Genomic DNA, 20,080 nt, shown 5'->3' with positions numbered 1-20,080 from the left:
ATTTTAGGGAGTCTTCAACTCCAGTCCAGGAGGGTCAGTGTCTTGCAGACTTTACTACCAACCCTAAATTAACCCAACAAGTAGTTCTTAGCACCTTGATTATATTGTTCGGGTGTATTTGGTTAGGGTTAAGGTTAGAGCTAAGTCGTCAGGACACTTGCTCCTCCAGGGTTGGAGTTGTAGATCCTTTGTTTTAGGGTTCAAAAGCTGAATCCCAAATGGCACACTTCTATGCACTTTCGGTCTTGTATACATACAGTTGCCACGTGCATGTGTCTGTTAAGTCCACAAGACCGTAGGGTGTCCCATTCATCATTTTAGGTTTCAGAAGGGTGCACGTGAGCGCCTCCTTTGCGGCCGCTATGCACACTTCAGCTGAGCCTGCAAGTTTGCGAGCTACGCAGAGGACTTTCCCTGGCAGTCAAAGCAGCATTACGTCACAAAAGTGCAGACTCAGAGGAAGACCGTGAGGGTTTAGGGTGCCATTTGGGATTCAGCCAAAATGGTGCACAAGCACCCAGTGCCCCTTTTGAGAGGTCCACTGGTGTGGGATTCAGTGGATCTCAACTCCAGTCCTGAGGACTCCCCTAACAGAATGATTATCTAAATTATCTCAAAAGGGTCTCACTAATTAAAACACCTGATTCAGCTCATCAGCTTCTTAGTTTATTGATTAGGGAGACATCTAAATCATTCTGGGAGGTGGGTCTAAAGGAGAGAAACACTGGTCTACATGATCTATAAACTTGTATAGCCCAAATAATATTGGGTTGAGGGTATCATCTGGGAGAGGATAAAAAGTGTATTGTAGTTTCACCTGGAGTCTGGTTGGTAAGATTGTCTGTTTTCAGGATCAGGACTCTAAGCTGATGGACCAGAGTCAGGTACTGCAACAAAATGAAGAGCTGACCAAAGACCTTGTGACCTCTCTCTGAATTTTGGGATGTCATTTTCTGAGGGACATCAATGTTCATATCCTGTTGAAGTTGACTATGCTGATTTAAAATATGAATGAACCACCCTTGTTCTTTGAAAGAAAACATGAGGTGTAGGTATTTAAGATGTTTAATACTGTCTAGTCTCGTAGCAAGAGCTATGAAGTGACCTTCTTGGTATTGTCCACAACTTGCCTTAGTTCTCTAATGCAATTGATAGGCATGTCTGGTGTCCAGTCTAGACTACTGCAGCAAACTTCCAGCTCCTCAAATAGGGATGTCTTTGGATTATCCTGACTGAAGACGGCCAGTCTGAGAATGCAACTCTTAAGCCCTTCTAAAGATCCGACATTGACCACCAAGTTCTGTTTATAGAGTCCAGGACTAAGGTTGTAATCTTGGGCAGACATATTCAGAGGTCCAGGGCAAAGTGGGGGAAGCCTGACCTGGACAGTCACTTCTTCTAGATGATGGACTACACCAGTTATACCAACTAAGGATACAGTGAGTGTGTTCTGTGTTGAGGAGAAGGTCAGTGTGAAGTGCAAGAAGGGATCTGAGGCCTTGCTGCAAGAATTTGAGCCATAGTTAGGAAATAAAGGTTCTTCCTGTAGTAGGCCTTGAGTTTGAAGTGGAGAGAGGGTACAAGGTGATCGTGGGTTGGGAATAGTGAGCCTTTTGTGTTCACTGAATGAGTAACTATCCCCGGCAACAGTGCAATGGCGTTCCAGAACCCTCCGGGTCTTCGTGAGAAAAGAGGGAAGAGAGGAGCGGCCACTGGCCATGGGCTTGTATAAAGCAGCAGAGACAGCTGGAGAACTGAGTCGTCTCATTTGGAAGCATGACGTCTGCTTGTTAACCTCTGAGATAGCAGTGAACTCTTCATCTGATGGTGTAGAGCTCTCAAAAGTAGATGGGTAGTCTAGAACCTCACCTTCCAGCTGCTCATACTGCAATTTGGTACAAGTGGTTCCAGACGAAGGGGAGGAACTCATTTCCACAGTCACATGATCCCCAGAATCAAGGGGAGGGGGAGTCCTCACAGTCTTTTTATCTTCAGGTGGTATGCGTCTGGTCTTTAACCAACAAATTACGCAGCCCAGGATAAGGGATAAACACAGGACCACCAAGCCCACGCTCAGCAGAATCTGCAGGTGGACTGAAGAGATAGAGGCTGGTTAGAAAAGCATTTTAATCCGAAACTATCATTCCAAACGACAGAACAACTGTTCAGTCATAATCCGCAAACAAAGGAAACAATTTAATCCGCATAATGTCAGTGTTCAGTAACAGAATGGTAAAAACCAGACGTGAACTGCAGTACTTAAATCTGAAATCTAAGTAATCTTAATGGTTGGTTTCTCAGACTAAAAGGATAACTACTTGTATTATACACCCCAGTATAATATAGTTTGTTTGGAGGTTAGATCTACCATACCTTCAAGTTGCTTTGTAAAAAGCACCTGCACCAGCAGCCAGAAAAACAAGAGGACGATGATTCCCTCGATCATTCCCTTACAGCCAAAAAGTAGCACAGACTGCCACACAGGTTGCCCAGAGTTGTCCTCCTCCTCAGTAGGCATGATGACCAAGGAACGCCCCAGCTTCTCACTTCATCTTCACCTTCTGAAGTAACATCATGTATCTTCATGAACGTGAACTCCACTAGGATCTTTCATCTGTATGTATCTCTAGGACTGAACAACTAAAGTGCACTGGTTTCTTTCAAATGTTCTACAAGACACTCGCGTCTCTTTCTTGCTAGAAGTTAGAACTGATTTTGTCGAGTCTTTCTTTTCTCAAGATGCCTTAAGATGAACCTCAACCTGTTTCCCAATGTAAAGCAACATCCATCTGTCAAGTAATTTTCTATATGATTAAATTCAAAATTGTCAGTCAGTCCAAACAATATCCCATCAGTTTTGCTTGTGGTCTTTCCTCTCCCACATCTGTCTTTTAGTTATATCCAGGGCAGTAATCCTCTCCACTGACTCCCTTGGTGAGAGACTAAGATGAGTTTAGAGGGGTGGTCCAGCTCAGGACAGGGGCGGGACATGCCAGAGATGGGATAGACAGTATACTGGTATCGGGTCAAGGACAACCATGCCATGTGTCCCACACTTTGCCTATTAAAAAGGGCATCAACGAAACAATCCCATCCTACCACCCCCACAAAACAGCATCTGTCGCATCCACTGAGAGTTCTGCATGCAATCAAAATGCCGTAGCTTGTTAATGTCAATTGCTGTTTTAAGCAGATACAGCAAATATGCATGCATTTCATTATTACGTGCACTTTCCACTCGTCAATCTCATCAGACATAAATGAGGATTATGAAGGCTGATCTATGAAATCAGATTCAATTAGATAGAGTTGTGGACACAACTGTCTGATTTCAAAAGCAAAACACGGATGTACTGCCTCTTGGTGTCTTGTGACATGAACTGCATCTTTCTTCAAAACTGATTTCAAAGTGCATAACCATCCATTGTGAAAAATTTATTTAAAGGTGCCCTAGAATCAAAAATTGAATTGATATTGGCATAATTAAATAACAAGAGTTCAGTACATGGAAAAGACATACATTGAGTTTCAAACCCCATTGCTTCCTCCTTCTTATATAAATCTCATTTGTTTAAAAGACTTCCGGAAAACATGCGGATCTCAACATATCACCGACTGTCGAGATCATTAATATGTATGACCCCAATATTTGCATATATGCCAGCCCATGTTCAAGGCATTAGACAAGGAAAGGCAGTATTCACGTCTGGATCTGTGCACAGACTAGGTAAGCAAGCAAGAACAACAGCAGAAAATGGCAGATGGAGCAATAATAACTGACATGATCCATGATAGCATGATATTTTTAGTGATATTTATAAATTGTCTTTCTAAATGTTTCATTAGCATGTTGCTAATGTCCTGTTAAATGTGGTTAAAGTTACCATAGTTTCTTACTGTATTCACAGAGACAAGAGTCGTCGCCATTTTCATTTTTAAACACTTGCAGTCTGTATAATTCATAAACACAACTTCATTCTTTTTAAATATCTCCAACAGTGTAGCATTAGCCGTTAGCCACAGAGCATAGCCTCAAACTCATACAGAATCAAATGTAAACATCAAAATAAATACTTTACTCACATAATTCGAAGCATGCATGACGAACATCTTCTAAAGATCCATTTGAGGGTTATATTAGCTGTGTGAACTTTGTAAATGCACTGTAATATAGTCAAGAGCTCGGGGGGCAGGGAGCACGCCATTTAAAGGGGCGGCGCTGCCAAAATCAGTGTATAATTAATGATGCCCCAAAATAGGCAGTTCAAAAAATTAATAAGAGGAGACACCTCAGACTTATATTACATCTTGTGAAAAAGCATTCTTGGGCACCTTTAATGAAAAAATGAAGCCTTTATAAGGGACCATTAATTAGCATTTTCATGATACAAATTTTTCCCTTTAAATTTTTTAAAAATAATAGTAAGTAATAAAGCAAAAATAATGACTAAAATTGGGGTAAATGCAATTTTTACATTTAAATAAGCAAAAATAAACCAAAATAAAACAAATATGACAACAATGAAGGCAATTACCTTCACAGTTAATCCAAAAAGAGTAATACTCAGTGTTGGGGAAAAGTTACTTTTACTAAAGGTTGTTAAAAGTAATGCATTACAGTATTGCGCTACCCCCTAAAAAAGTAACTAACTGTTACTTAGTTACTTTTTATGGAAAGTAATGTGTTGTGTTACTTTTGCATTACTTTTTCTCATCTAGGCTGGGCTGTTTGCCTTTATAACAACTATTTTTGGCAAATGTAAAGGCCCTTTCACACCAAAAGTGAAATGAAAAAGCCTCAGGCTGAAGGAAATGCAAATTCACACCTGAACAGTAGAGGACGCAGCTCAAACAAACAAGCCTTTCAGACGTGCTGCCATTCTGGAATACAGATGAATAGTATATATTCATCTGTAGAATGAGAAGTAAATAAGTAATTGTATACTCACATTTAGTCTAGAACTACAAAAAACATTATGTTCACACAGCGCACACAACACCTCTGCACTTATATCTCTCAACGTGGAGACAGGAGAGCTGTCAGTGAATGCATGGGAAAACAAAGTAACTTGCGTTACTTATTCGAAAAAGTAACTCCAATATTTTGTTGTGAATTTAAAAGTTACTTTACAAGTTACTTGTAGTAATCTGATCATGTTACTTATAATGTGTTACCCCAAACACTGGTAATAATATCCTAAACAAAGAGTGAGAAAGGGAAAAAAAAAAAAAAACACCACAAAAATCTCGCATCAGATCAGACTTTAATTTCATTGTGTAATGTTGCATGTGTCTATACACTGAGGTCATCATAAAGGATAACAAACGCATGGTCTTTGGTTTTTAGCAATGCAGTTATCTGAAGAATATAGAAATTAAAACAGGAGAAACAAAGTGTCTGTATCCAAGCAGGTCCCAAGGTCAAGCAAATGCAGGATTATAAACAGCTAAAATGTAAAGAGGCTAAATCAGCATGGGTACATGAACATAACCAGCCAACAAGCCTCGATTGCTACTGGAAGTATACTGAAGCACTGGAAGACAGTTTATGCAATAATCAATACTTCATGGATGAGAACTCTTCAAACAATAATCTCATCTCGCAGTCTCCTATTAATGTTCCGCCTTTCACTATCTTTACATTTCTGAGGCATCTTGCTAATTCATTACCTGAGAGATTTTTTTTGCATTAAAATCAGCAGTACTTCTGAGGTAATTCAGTGATGTACTGCAGGCAGTTGAACTACATCCGAGGTAAATCCTGACTGAGGTAGCTATTTCAGTCCCACACTGACCGAGTTATATCTAGTGTCATTCGTTTCAGGAATGAGACTGCGTCTAGTTTCTGAAGTTAAAATTTGTGAAGAAAAAAAAAAAAAAAAATTCCTGAGAAACTCGCTTTCCAATATGGAAAGATACGTGAGGTCTGAAGTTAAAAAGAAATAAAAAGAACATCCAATCTTCTTTTGATTCGAATGTTATCCTGCTTTTCTGTGACCTGGTTTGTTTTAAAGAACTCATATGCACACCAGAGTAGAAGAATAGTACATTAATCAGGGCCCTTATTTATGAGCCTGTACATGATCGTCCAACGCACAGAAATGATTGACACGTGCGACACTAACCGTGCGTGTCGACATAATTTCTTTTCAACCATACATTGTCTTGTGTCTGAGGTAGAGAAAAATCTTTCAACCAAACTGTTGCCTGTAAATATGTCTAAATAACAACAAAAAACCAAAACCTGTCAGCTGTGTAAAATGCAAACTCAAACTCTTTTTCAAATCATAATAATATTTCTGTATCTAGAAGCTAAAAAACAACGGAAATAGAAAACAATAAAATCAAGTAAATACATTTTTAAAAAAGGAAGAAGAAAAAAATAAAATAAAAATGACCCCCTTTTCTTACCAAAACAACTTTGCAACACTAGATGGGGATTGTAGCCTGTTTTAAAATCCATCAAATTAGACACAAAAACAACACAGCAGTATCATAATCGATCCTGAGTCTTTTAAATTCACGGCAGATGAGGTAAATTCAGCAAACTTTAAATAAGAGAATTAATAGACAGCAAAAAAAGAAAAGTGTCAACCACAACCTCACAGATGTGACTTTGGCAGAAGTAGATTTGATCATGCCATGATTGCTTTGCAGATCTTTGCGAATGAATGACTATGAGTGTGGAAAGGCATGATTACGCGATCACCGAAGTGTGTACGCTGAGGTATTCTGTTGAATTAAACATCTCTAAAAACGTTCTCAGTCCTGAGAAAACATCTTGTATAAAAGAGCAGGTGGGGTCCGTGATGAGCTTTAACAGCTGATGAGTTTGTAAAAGTGTATGTGTGTGGTCCTCCCTTCACTGGAAGGAAAACAGCTGCGAGCTTGTGCAGACTCTGATCTGCTAAACCGCCTCTAGAGGGCAGGACGGCTCATGCCGCTCTAAAGGAAAGACTGTAGACTGACGGGCTGTTTGGTACAGGGAGCTGGTGATGGTTAGGGTGACCCTCCTGTGGCCGGCTCCACAGAGTCAGGACCCTTTGAGGAGGAAGAGGAGGAGGAACAGGGGATACCGGGACTGAGGGTGGAGGTCTGGCCTGGGAACATGGCTGTGACAGCGGTGGGAGCAGCTGCAGACTTCTGAGCATATAAGGATCCTGTACACAGTATATAAAGCAATTTACTTCATACAGAAATACTTCAGTATTATACACTAATGTTCAAAAATTGGTTTTCTTTTTGAAAGAAATTAATACTTAAATGTTAAAAAAGATTTCTATTTCAAACAAATGTACTCAAAAAATGCTGGGGAAAAAATGATCACAGTTTACACAAAAATATTAGGCAGTACAACTATTATTTTAACAATGATGATAAGAAATGTTTCTTGAGCAACAAATCATCATATTAGAATGATTTCTGAATGATCATGTGACACTGAAGACTGGAGTAATGATGCTGAAAATTCAGCTTTGCCATCATTGGAATAAATTACATTTCAAAATGTATTAAAGTGTTTTAAATTGTAATAATATTTCACAATGTTACGGTTTTACAATTTTTTTAAATTAAATAAATGCATCCAGAAATTTCTTTCAAAAACATTAAAAGTTTGGGGTCAGTGATACTTATTTTAAACTACTCTATTAACTTTAAAAATGTAAAATAAACAATTATTTTACATTCATGCATTTGGCAGACACTTATTTAAACGATTGTTTCACTTTCATCCAAGATGTCCATGTCCTTCTCCCTTCAGTCGAAAAGAAATTCAGGTTTTCAATCCAGGATTTTTCTCCATATAGTGGACTTCAATGGAGCCTAAACAGTTGAAGGTCAAAATTACAGTTTACAGCTATCCCAGGCGAGAAATAAGGGTCTTATCTAGAGAAACCATCGCTCATTTTCTTAAAAAACTAAAACTAAAATATTGATACGTTTTAACCATAAATGCTCATCTTGAACTAATTCTCTTCTTCTTCTTCTCTATTAGAATTCCTAAACTAAATTGTCATATTCAATATGCTAGTGCAAGTATATAACAATTAGTTCAAACTTTGACCTGTGGAGGGCAGTAATACACTTAGCAGTGTCTACACTGCTGGAATTCTAATAGAGAAGAAGAAGAAGAGAGCTAGCTCAAGATGAGCATTAATTGTTAAAACTTATATAATAATTTTTTTTTTTATAGAAAATGAGCGATGGTTTCTCTAGATAAGACCCTTATTCCTTGTCTGGGATCATGTAGAACGTTTCGAAGCTGCACTGAAACTGTAATTTTGACCTTCAACCGTTTGGAGGCCATTGAAGTCCATTATATGGAGAATAATCCTGGAATATTTTCATCAAAAACCTTAATTTCCTTTCGACTGAAGAAAGAAAGACATGAACATCATGGATGACATGGGGGTCAGTAAATTATCAGGAAAATTTCATTTGAAAGTGAACTAATCCTTTAAAGCTGCAGTCCGTACGTTTTGCCTTTTTGTCGCCATCTCTGTTCGAAACCTGCAATTGCAGTTTTTTGAATTATCTTTACGTGGGTTGTGCATCGCCACGGTTCCTCAGCGTGGATGAATCTAATATTTTGAGGAGAATGTGTGGCTGTCAGTAACTGTACCGGTGGAAACTGTACTTTGGAAAGACAGATTGTATTCTTGGAAGTATGACCAAAATAAGAAAAATGTGAACAACTAAGCAAAATGTCTGCCACTTTTGTTTTGACCAACTGAGGAAAAAAAGCATTACAATAAATCACACTACCAACGGTGATTAAATCTAACGATCGCTTAGCTCGGATCACATCAAACCATGCAAATTATTATTATTGTTATACTTTGTTCTCAAATTGTTAATGTTTACAACATCAGCATTGCATGACTCTGTATTTAGTGTGTATTAGCGATACCTGTAGATTTCAGTTTCTGTATAGTCTAATCTCTAACGTTAATTTGTCATAACATACAATCCGTTATCAAAATGATAAGTTTAATTATTCCAGCTGCTGTGAGAAAAGGCTATAAATGATCTGCTACCAGCAGCATCACATGCTATATAGCCTACTAGATGAGACTCCTTTATGTAAACAGACGTGACGTAATGACGCAAAGACGAACGGCGATAAGCTCTAATTTCCTGCAGAAACCTACCAGTAGGGTTCCCTAAAGCCGGTTCCCTGATTACCGCTAAATCATCACCTGCTTTCAAATGGAGCGGCATTTAATAGACAGAGCCGTAGTTCACTGATAAGCCACGCAATATCGCGTTCAATATCGACGACGTTTCATATCGATATTGAACGCGATATTGCGTGGCTTGTCAGTTAACTACGGCTCTGTCTATTAAATGCCGCTCCATTTGAAAAAAGCATTCGATATATCGCCCAGCCTTACCTACCAGTATAACTCAAATTAGAAAACATTATTACAAGCTTACCGTTGTGAATCAGGCTAAGGTAAGGAGATAGTTTTGAACACTGGCTGGTTATATACATGCTCAAAAATTGATTTTGGACAATTTTTAACCAAAAAAAAAAAAAAAAAGTTACGGACTGCAGCTTTAAAGCAACTTGGGATAAAAGCAAAGTTAAGGCGGCCTTTCACAGAAATCCCAAATATTACTTTACTATATTGCTTCAAATAAGTGTATAATGGGTGATATAAAACTTATATTAGTACTACAATATTTTACTTTTAACATACATATACATATGCATAAATTATATTATAAAAAAAAAAAAAATTTCTTAAATATATACATGCATGTGTGTGTATTTATATATACTTAATTATACACAGTACACACACATATATTATGTAAAAATAAACTTTTATTTTGGATGGAAAAAAGGATTTCCTTAGGATCTTTTATAAACCTGACAGGTTTAAAGGGCTGGTGCAGATCCAATTTGTCCGGCTCAGAGCAGAACGATTCAAAATCGTTGGAAAGGGTGTTTTGGAGTAACCTGAGGTTAAGTACCTTAGACAATATTGGACAATCCCACACGTGCACAAATACAATGATACACACCTGAGTAAATAACGCCGTTAACCTCCACAGACACAGTAATGCTAGCAGAGCCATTAGAAGAAATGCTGAGAGACAGGTCCTGTTTGTCCTCTGAAAACAAGATACAAATGTCAATGACATGCTTTCTAAATCACTGTACATATTTGGATGAAAACACTCATTGTACTCACCACGGGTGCTGGTGTTGTTCATCCGCAGGCTGGCGGGGTTCACCTGTGATGCCATGGCCAGCAGGTTTTGTTGGAAAGCCTGCTGCAGTAGCCTCTGCTGTTCCTCCGCCAGACGTGCCATCTTCCTCTCGGGCCCCTCCACCGCGGCGGCCCCTGCGTTCACAGCTCCGCTGCCCATGCCGGTCTCCAGCCTCTCCCTCAGCTGCTCCAGTGTGGCGGCACGTGCCAGCTGCTGCTGATGGCCGAGAGCCAGCGCAAGGGGCAGTCGACCCGGTAACATTGAGGCTGGACCGTCCTCTGGGACTGAGGAGAGGCAACAGAAATGTTTTACTCAATCTGTAACTTTATCACATCCATAATGTTAATCATGATGATATAGTCCCTTGTATGTTCACACCAACATGAAATGCGCTATTTCCATATTGAGATGTATTTTTTAATTCAACAGGTTATTTAATGAATTTTTGTTTTCACATGCCTTTTATGAGGGAAAGAACTACAATCCAATTAAGCACTGCAAACAACAATCATATTAAAAATGGAGAGATAGGAATAATCGTTTGGCACAATTTGCTTGTTTCTATTCTTTGATTGGTGGATTTCTTTGCAGAATCATGGGTAATGTAGTTGTTCTACAATGAAAAAAAGGTATGTTTAAATAATGCTGGGCTGGCCGATGACTTCAACAAAAGCATACACCATCGATCAACAACCTTGAAGCTCATTGTTGGTCTGTCTTCAATTAATTTTTAACAACTTATAAACGTTTAGAGAAAATTTATTTGATTTTACTTCCTGAACAGGCATGAATGCTCATTTGCTAAAATACTACTTGCTAGTATGCCTAAATGTGTATTTCGCTATTGGATAACAATATCCAATGGGTGACATTAGCAGAAAAAATCCAATCCAAACATTAATTATTTGATAAGTTTTTTGGAACTTTTTTTATCAGTCAACTGGAAGTTATGAAGCGGGATATTTTGACATGAACATAGCTCCCTGCGTTACACATCAACGCAAGTGATTCATTAACTGTGGCCGCTGAGGTTTGTCTCTGTCAGTAGAGCCTCACAGGAAAACACAGACCTTTAATGGCCGATCATTTCCCCAATCAGGCCAGGAAACTTGGTCCATTTCCTAGACACACTTCCTGCTTGGTTTTGTTTCTATTCCACATCAAGGTGGCATTATGTATCCGTTTGGAGAATTAAGAATAAAATTTATTGAAATGTATTTCTGTCAGCAGCAAAACCAATTAAATTAAAATGTCACTGTATGGCAAGAATATTAGTAGTGAATCTGAATGAATCCAATATTCATTGAATTCAATACGGCAATGCACATGATCCCAATTTATCCATTTGCATGCGATTTACATTTTTTGTTGTGCACAAGTTCAATCTGACCGATTGAGGTGTTTACATGAAGGCCTTTCACTCCAGTTGAGCCATGAATCACATTATAAACAGATTATTTGGGTGCATGTAAACGTACCCCTAGTGACATTCAATAAGAATGTGGATTTTCCTCTCACCACTAGTGTGTGCAAATACACCAATGTTTATACTGAAATGCAATATTTTACTTGGACTAAACTAAGGAGCCCATGAACAAGACATGCAAGAATAAAAAACTAAATCATGCGCACAATTTCATTCCCTCAATTTACAAAATCATGTGCACAATTTACTATTTGTTCCCTCAATTTACAAAATCATGTGTACAATTGACCATTTCGTTCCCTCAATTTACTAAATCATGCGCACAATTTACCATTTAGTTTCCTCGATTTGCTAAATCATGCACACAATTTACTATTTGTTCCCTCAATTTACAAAATCATGCGCAAAATTTACTATTTGTTCCCTCAATTTACAAAATCGTGTACAATTTACCATTTAGTTTCCTCGATTTACTAAATCATGCGCACAATTTACTATTTAGTTCCCTCGATTTTCAAAATCATGCGCAAAATTTACTATTTGTTCCCTCAATTTACAAAATCATGTGTACAATTTACCATTTCGTTCCCTCGATTTACTAAATCATGCGCACAATTTACCATTTAGTTTCCTCGATTTGCTAAATCATGCACACAATTTACTATTTCGTTCCCTCAATTTACAAAATCACGTGCACAATTGACTCATTCCCTCGATTTGCTAAATCATGCGCACAATTGACTATTTCGTTCCCTCGATTTGCTAAATCATGCACACAATTTACTATTTGTTCCCTCAATTTACAAAATCATGCGCAAAATTTACTATTTGTTCCCTCAATTTACAAAATAGTGTACAATTTACCATTTAGTTTCCTCGATTTACTAAATCATGCGCACAATTTACCATTTAGTTTCCTCGATTTGCTAAATCATGCACACAATTTACTATTTCGTTCCCTCAATTTACAAAATCACGTGCACAATTGACTATTTCATTCCCTCGATTTGCTAAATCATGCGCACAATTTACTATTGGTTCCCTCAATTTACAAAATCATGCGCAAAATTTACTATTTGTTCCCTCAATTTACAAAATCACGTGCACAATTGACTATTTCATTCCCTCGATTTGCTAAATCATGCGCACAATTGACTATTTCGTTCCCTCAATTTGCTAAATCATGCACACAATTTACTATTTGTTCCCTCAATTTACAAAATCGTGTACAATTTACCATTTAGTTTCCTCGATTTGCTAAATCATGCACACAATTTACTATTTCGTTCCCTCAATTTACAAAATCACGTACACAATTGACTATTTCATTCCCTCGATTTGCTAAATCATGCGCACAATTTACTATTGGTTCCCTCAATTTACAAAATCATGCGCAAAATTTACTATTTGTTCCCTCAATTTACAAAATCATGTGTACAATTGACTATTTCGTTCCCTCGATTTGCTAAATCATGCGCACAATTTACTATTTGTTCCCTCAATTTACAAAATCATGTGTACAATTGACTATTTCGTTCCCTCGATTTGCTAAATCATGCGCACAATTTACTATTGGTTCCCTCAATTTACAAAATCATGCGCACAATTTACTATTTGTTCCCTCAATTTACAAAATCATGTGCACAATTTAGTATTTCATTCTCTTAATTTGCTAAATCATGCACACAATTTACTATTTGTTCCCTCAATTTACAAAATCATGTGTACAATTGACCATTTCATTCCCTCGATTTACAAAATCATGTGTACAATTTACCATTTGTTCCCTCAATTTACAAAATCATGTGTACAATTGACTATTTCATTCCCTCGATTTACAAAATCATGTGTACAATTTACTATTTGTTCCCTCAATTTACAAAATCATGTGTACAATTGACCATTTCGTTCCCTCAATTTACAAAATCATGCGCACAATTTACCATTTAGTTTCCTCGATTTGCTAAATCATGCAAACAATTTACTATTTGTTCCCTCAATTTACAAAATCATGTGTACAATTGACTATTTCATTCCCTCGATTTACAAAATCATGTGTACAATTTACTATTTGTTCCCTCAATTTACAAAATCATGTGTACAATTGACCATTTCGTTCCCTCAATTTACAAAATCATGCGCACAATTTACCATTTAGTTTCCTCGATTTGCTAAATCATGCACACAATTTACTATTTGTTCCCTCAATTTACAAAATCATGCGCACAATTTACTATTTGTTCCCTCAATTTACAAAATCATGTGTACAATTGACTATTTCGTTCCCTCGATTTGCTAAATCATGCGCACAATTTACTATTTGTTCCCTCAATTTACAAAATCATGCGCACAATTTACTATTTGTTCCCTCAATTTACAAAATCATGCACACAATTTACTATTTGTTCCCTCAATTTACAAAATCACGTGCACAATTGACTATTTCGCTCCCTCGATTTGCTAAATCATGTGTACAATTGTACAATATTAAGAAATTGAAATTTGCCTTTGTTGGCCTGAGCAGGAATGATTATCTTATCAAAAAGACTGCACACCTGAGGCTTTCTTCATGGCGGGACTGGGGGTGGCCTGCAGTCCGTTGTGTCCTGTGGCGGGCAGGTGCATTTTGGGAGGAGAGAGGAGGTGAGGGGCTGAGGCACTGGGAGAAGGGGAAAAGCGATACAGGCTGTTGCTGTATCCGGGGCGACGGCCCTCCCTGCGGTTACTGTCGATGGCCGCCTGCAGCTCTCCAGGGGAACTCAGACCCTTCTTCTCGCATTCATATGGATAGAGGTACTTCATATACCTACCACAGAAGATCAAAAACAGTCAGCTTACTGCATGACTTTAGAGATGTTAGAGACCTTGAAGGTAAAAAGTACTGTAAATTAATGTGTAGGTCTACTTTTGTACATGGAAAACTTCAGGAGATCTTACTGTGTGCGGAGGGTGAAGGCGGCGCTGGTGATCGAGGTGGGCAGGTTCAAGCCTTTGGTGATCTCCCTCCAGATCTTCTTGTTTATCACCTCCACCAGACCTCCCTTCTCAGTCACCAGCTTATACAGCATGTACAGATCCAACACCTGCTTGGCCATGATGGGGATTCGATTCACAGGTGTGCCTGGAGGAGAGCCTTTGTTTAAATTTTGCTTGATTGTGATTGATCGGAAATGATTGGCTTTATTAAGACCGTAATAATGAAGTGAAGTGATGGGTTAATCAACACAGTAACTATGGTCAAATATAAGGTGATGATGGGCAGCTTTGGGCCAATCAACAGTAACTATGCTAAATGATAAGCTGACAATAAGAAATATAGAGATGCAAGCAGAAGCCAATCTGTAGCATTAAAAGCTCATGAGTATCTGTGCTACCCACCCCTTCCAGAAAAACAGGGAGGGATTGAAGTGATTGAGTTTTTAATCTGTGAGCAATGAGCCAGTGTGGGTAGAGGCCAGTGCAATGAAGCTGATTTGGAGGGATTGCGGCAACTAAAACCACACACGCACACACATGTGTGCTCTCTAAGCACAGTTACTAAAGTGTGTACAGAACAGGAGGGGGGGGCTTTGAGCCCCTATAATGCCATGCTCAAATCCTCCCCCCACATACCACGCTGGGCCTATTCTGGAATAAAACCAATTAATGTATGCGTGTGTGCTTTGTGAGAAGTGGGGGGTTAAATAGTCCTGGTGACTTGAGGTCAGGATTACGCCCTAATTTAGCCACTCCATTCTCATTAACATGGATCGCACAGAGATAGGCACCTGTGTACAAAACAAATATCAACACTAATTCTATGGCTAACAAATGTATAGTCATTCTGAAATGTGCATGTTATTCTGTATTCGCCCTGAACCGCCACGGTATGCATGTCACGTTTCGGTGCATTACAGTCAGATGATTAATACAGTCAGTCACAGGCGATTCGCACTCCAATCCAGAAGGGGGTGCGCGGTAATGCAACACTGTTTGCTAACCGCCACAACAAGAAACAGTACAGAAGAAGAAAAATAATCTCTCATCCAGTGTTTCAACCATGGAAAGATATCAATTAGGGCTGCACGATTAATCGCATGCTATTCTCACGCGCATTTCGTCAGTAAAGCCGGTTCCCTGATTACCGCTAAATCACAATCACCTGCTTTCAAATGAAGCGGCATTTAACAGACAGAGCCGTAGATCACTGAAAAGCCACGCAATATCGCGTTCAATATCGATATGAATCGCCTTCGATTATGAACGTGATATTGCGTAGCTTGTCCGCGAACTAAGGCTCTGTCTATTAAGTGCCGCTCCATTTGAAAGCAGGTGATGGACATTTACCACTAATCACAGAACCGGCTTTACTGACGAGACACTCATGACAATCTCATGCGATTAATCGTGCAGCCCTAATATCAATAAAACAGCTTGAGAATAATATCTCACGTAGCACCACATTTACCTCAGGCAAGTAATTTAGTGTCCACAGCATGTTAGTTCAATAGAGAAATTAACTCTAGAGGGAGCAATTCACTATATATATATGCACTATATTAGCTTGTATATGCATTATACTTTACCCGTTAGTAATGTTTTAATTATATAATGTTTAAATAAATTGGTCATGAAAACAACTTATGACCGTAACTGTGTAAATGATCATATTTCAAAAATGAATTCGAGTAGAAAAATAATGTGCAATTTACATTTTTTTTTTTTTTTTGAGTTTATTATTATGTCTAAAAACTGATTTTAATAGTTTGGGCTCTGTTGTTAATTGTAACCTTTAATATTACAGTAATGTGTAAGAAAGAGCTCCCTGTATATAGTTTACAGCATTAGCTAAGGTAGATTTTTTTTATCCTTAAGAAAATGTTAACAATTTGTTGACAAAAAAGAAAAAAGAAGCAATTTTATGTTAAATTAAATTAGTTTTCTCCCCCCTGCTGTACCAAACCCGCACCGAACCGTGACTTCATGTTTGGTTACCATTACACCCCTAAAATAAAATAAAAATATTATAATAAATAAATATTGTTTTCAAACACCTAGTTCTAATGGCTGTTTCTAATGTTTGGTTCTTCTTGAATCATCGGGGGCAGAATGTTCCATCCTGAAACTCCTCACAGCAAACAGCCATAAAGCGTGCATTTACTCAGTGTAATTTAGAAGCCCAGGCCTCCAAGACAAGGCCCAGCACCCCCCGGAGAGTCCGGAGCAAGGGCTTCCTTTGAAAGGCAGTTATTTAATGCTGGGAATGACATTACTCATTCATCAAACAATCGCTGCTCAGATTCGAGCAAAAGGTTAGCTCTAGGTCACCGAGCTCGAGATTCAGGTACGGGTCCACAGGAAATCACGTGGAGAAGTGGCGTCTAGAGAGCGACCTTGTGACGTGCTCCATAACTGCAAAACCAATTTAGCTCAAACTCAAGAATGGAAAAGTCATTGGAACCCTTCTCCTGCTAAAGAGGCTTCATTATTGATTGATGTAAGCTGTGCAAGGGCGTAATGCTGAAGCACTGCACTCCTAATTGATATCATGTTGTCTCCCTTCATACGTCTCAAGAAATGGGCAAGGAGACACGTCAAGATGGGGTTAATGAAATAAAAGCATGAGGTTGCAGGGTACGCAAATGGATGAGTGCTGAACTATGAAAAGAGGAAATTCACCTTAACATCAACTGAAATGTTCAGTGTGGACATAACCATAAGACAAAAGCAGGACAGTTCCACACTCAATTCCAGAAAAGGACAGACACATTGTTGCTTTAGTCACTTTACTAGTTCTTTATCTATTATAAACTGATACAATGCTGTCATTTTTTTCTCGTTTGGACTGAATCAAAACAATTCTGTAAACTGAAAGGAAGTGGAAGCAATTTCTAACTAATTTGTTTTTTCGTCATTAATTCCACCCCCTCCCCCATTTGTTTGCTAGAAAAAAAAAAAATAGGTCAGTAAATCTGACCACTGCCCTAAATATAGGAGGAAACAGCTGCCCACATTAAGAAGCCTCCGTTCTACGATGAACCAATAAGGTGCGTTGAGACGCCGGGCTGGTGAAGGAAATTCCACACTGCCCTAAACAAAGATTGCCATTCTTACAGTAAAGCTGCTGCAGAAAGGAAGTGAGGGGGCATACAGGAAGTGCATGGTCTCATATCCGACGAAAGATCCTGAATGATGTTGTGTGGCTAGATCTTTTGTTTTGATAACCTGAAAAACGCTTCAGTAATGCCAGATCACATTTCACACCAGTCAAGTCAAAAGAAGAAGAAAAAAAAAAAAACAACAACAACAAGAAATTATATTTTGCATATAGAAAATAAAGTATATTTTAGGGCTTTTGCACATTATTTATGATACAAGTACAAATGACTAAATAAATATAAATGAATGAATTCAATGGTTTCATTAGATTGCCATTACAAAAATTCTACTGTAATACAACTTTTTTAAAAAAAAAATTTTATATTTATTTAAAATGTAGTTGTCGACCAATATTAGTTTTTCAGTGCCAGTGCAGATATCTTAGAGAGCAAGGTGGCCGATGGCTGATATAATATATAATTTATTTTACTTAATATTTAACAAATTAGAAATCATTGAAAATGAAAAAAAAACAACAAAAAAAAAAACAAAGTTTAGATGCCAAATTCTTGATTCTGTAATCCTATTAGAATATTTTTCACAAATAAATTGTTTAAAAATATGATCCTCATTGAAAATATGTCCTCATTCAATTCAGAAAAACTGACTGTTACGCACAGAGTAACACGTTCATGCAGTCCACAAATACATATTTCAGAAGATCTCACTACTGGATCCAACTAAGTCTGCAAGGTTTGTGAAATTAAATGCTTAGATATATTCAAAGACTTGTTTAAATTATATAAATGCATATTTGCTGAATGCTGATGGAAAATGAATATTGCCTATTACTAATACAAATGCAAACACTATAATAGTTTTTTGTAAAGTTTACTTTTTTGTTTAACAGTTTAATTATTAGCGTATTAGAACTGTCAAACAGAGAACTAATGAAGGTGGAGAATGGAAGTGCTTTGTGTTCAAGCGCTGTCAAAATAAAAGTCTGATGCACCAACCAAAATAACAGTCCAACCTCCAACATCAGCCAAAAAGAAAAACTAAAAACATTTATATAAAAAAAAAAAAAAACGGTCAAATCGGCCGATATGTCTGCCTTGGCTTACTAACGCCGTTACTTTTTTCAGTAACGAGTAATCAAATGAATTACTTTTTCTCCCGTTACAACGCTGTTAGCTTTACTGACAAAAAAAAAATGCCGCGTTACTATAATTAAGCTCACTGAAGCGGTTTTCATCAGAGTAAGCTCTCTCTCAGCCATAGGACCTGCAAAGTTTTTTTCTCTGGTGTGTGCTGCGGTTAGTCATACACAAATATAATTTTAAACTGATAATAACATATGATGCGCTGTGTGTGTGTGTCTGTCAGAGCATGCGCGCGAAGCTCGAGCTCAAACCAGAATACTCTTTTTGATGCTTGATCGAAAATATGTGAAAGTTTTTTTCTAGTCGACTAGTAATTGTTCATTTAAGCTATTAGTTGACTAATCACATTTATATTAATATAATTTCTTAAATACTGGAGGGAATAAACCATAATAAGGAGCGTTTACATAATATAGGCTATATAGCACTCAAGGGCACGCATAATTGCCATAAAGAACCGGCAAAAGTAATAATTATGAGTGTGACAAAAACCGCTAGGAGACATTTTAATTGTTTATTAATAAAGTAATGTTTTCTGAATCAGTGTCGGCTGCAAAGATGAAGTTGACATTGCGGACTCTCATTGCTGATCATCTGCTCATATGGACGCACCTAGAGAGATTACGCACATTTCATTCGGATTAGGCTATATAATCAGAGTAGCCTCTTTCTTTTCGTGTTTAATTACTTCATTTTCGTTAAAGTAGATATTTCAAGCATTCTATAGATATATTTCTCATGTCTGCGAGGCACGCAGCCTCTGAGTTTCGGTTCATTTAGCCTATAAGACGCGCTCCAGTTCACGCGCCAGTGATCGCGCCCGCGCCTCCATGTCATGATTTTATTGTCTGCTATATTTGCTTGTTATATATTAAATCCAAGCAATTGGTTGATGAAACATTGATTAAAATTGAGATACGATTTTTACAAAACGAAATTCACTTTAAAGAGAGGCTTTCTATAAAACAAAACTTAATGAAGTGTTTAAAATCATGTCTGACCCACTCCATGTCTCCCGATATATATGCGCATCTTATGATGCATCTTACTCACGCTGTTCACTTTTCATAATCGAATAAATGGATTTAAAACATAACATAGGACTATTTAAACATAAATATGAAACTATGTTTTCTTTAATGGCTACCAACAAAAAAATTTCATGTCGTGAGCAAGAGCGGATCATGAGTCA

The 20,080-nt window shown here is 37.8% G+C and overlaps 1 protein-coding gene across 2 annotated transcripts in view; it reads right to left on the bottom strand.

Annotated features, from left to right (window-relative positions):
* Nucleotides 1-5,257: 5,257 nt before the first annotated feature.
* arid3b (AT-rich interactive domain 3B) overlaps nucleotides 5,258-20,080 on the bottom strand; it is a 38,443-nt gene continuing 23,620 nt past the window's right edge. For both annotated transcript variants that reach the window (XM_067379546.1, XM_067379547.1), the window contains exons 5-9: nucleotides 14,585-14,768; nucleotides 14,203-14,453; nucleotides 10,203-10,505; nucleotides 10,033-10,122; nucleotides 5,258-7,160 (exon numbers count right to left, since the gene is read on the bottom strand). In XM_067379546.1, the coding sequence (XP_067235647.1) occupies nucleotides 7,000-7,160; nucleotides 10,033-10,122; nucleotides 10,203-10,505; nucleotides 14,203-14,453; nucleotides 14,585-14,768 (989 nt within the window). In that variant the 3' untranslated portion in view covers nucleotides 5,258-6,999. The remainder of the gene's footprint in view (nucleotides 7,161-10,032; nucleotides 10,123-10,202; nucleotides 10,506-14,202; nucleotides 14,454-14,584; nucleotides 14,769-20,080) is intronic.

This window comes from Chanodichthys erythropterus, chromosome 24 (genome assembly GCF_024489055.1).
Source record: "Chanodichthys erythropterus isolate Z2021 chromosome 24, ASM2448905v1, whole genome shotgun sequence".
In the NCBI taxonomy this organism is placed as follows: domain Eukaryota; kingdom Metazoa; phylum Chordata; class Actinopteri; order Cypriniformes; family Xenocyprididae; genus Chanodichthys; species Chanodichthys erythropterus.
The sequence above is the reverse complement of the archived record's forward strand: the minus strand, read 5'-3'. Positions and strand labels throughout refer to the sequence as shown.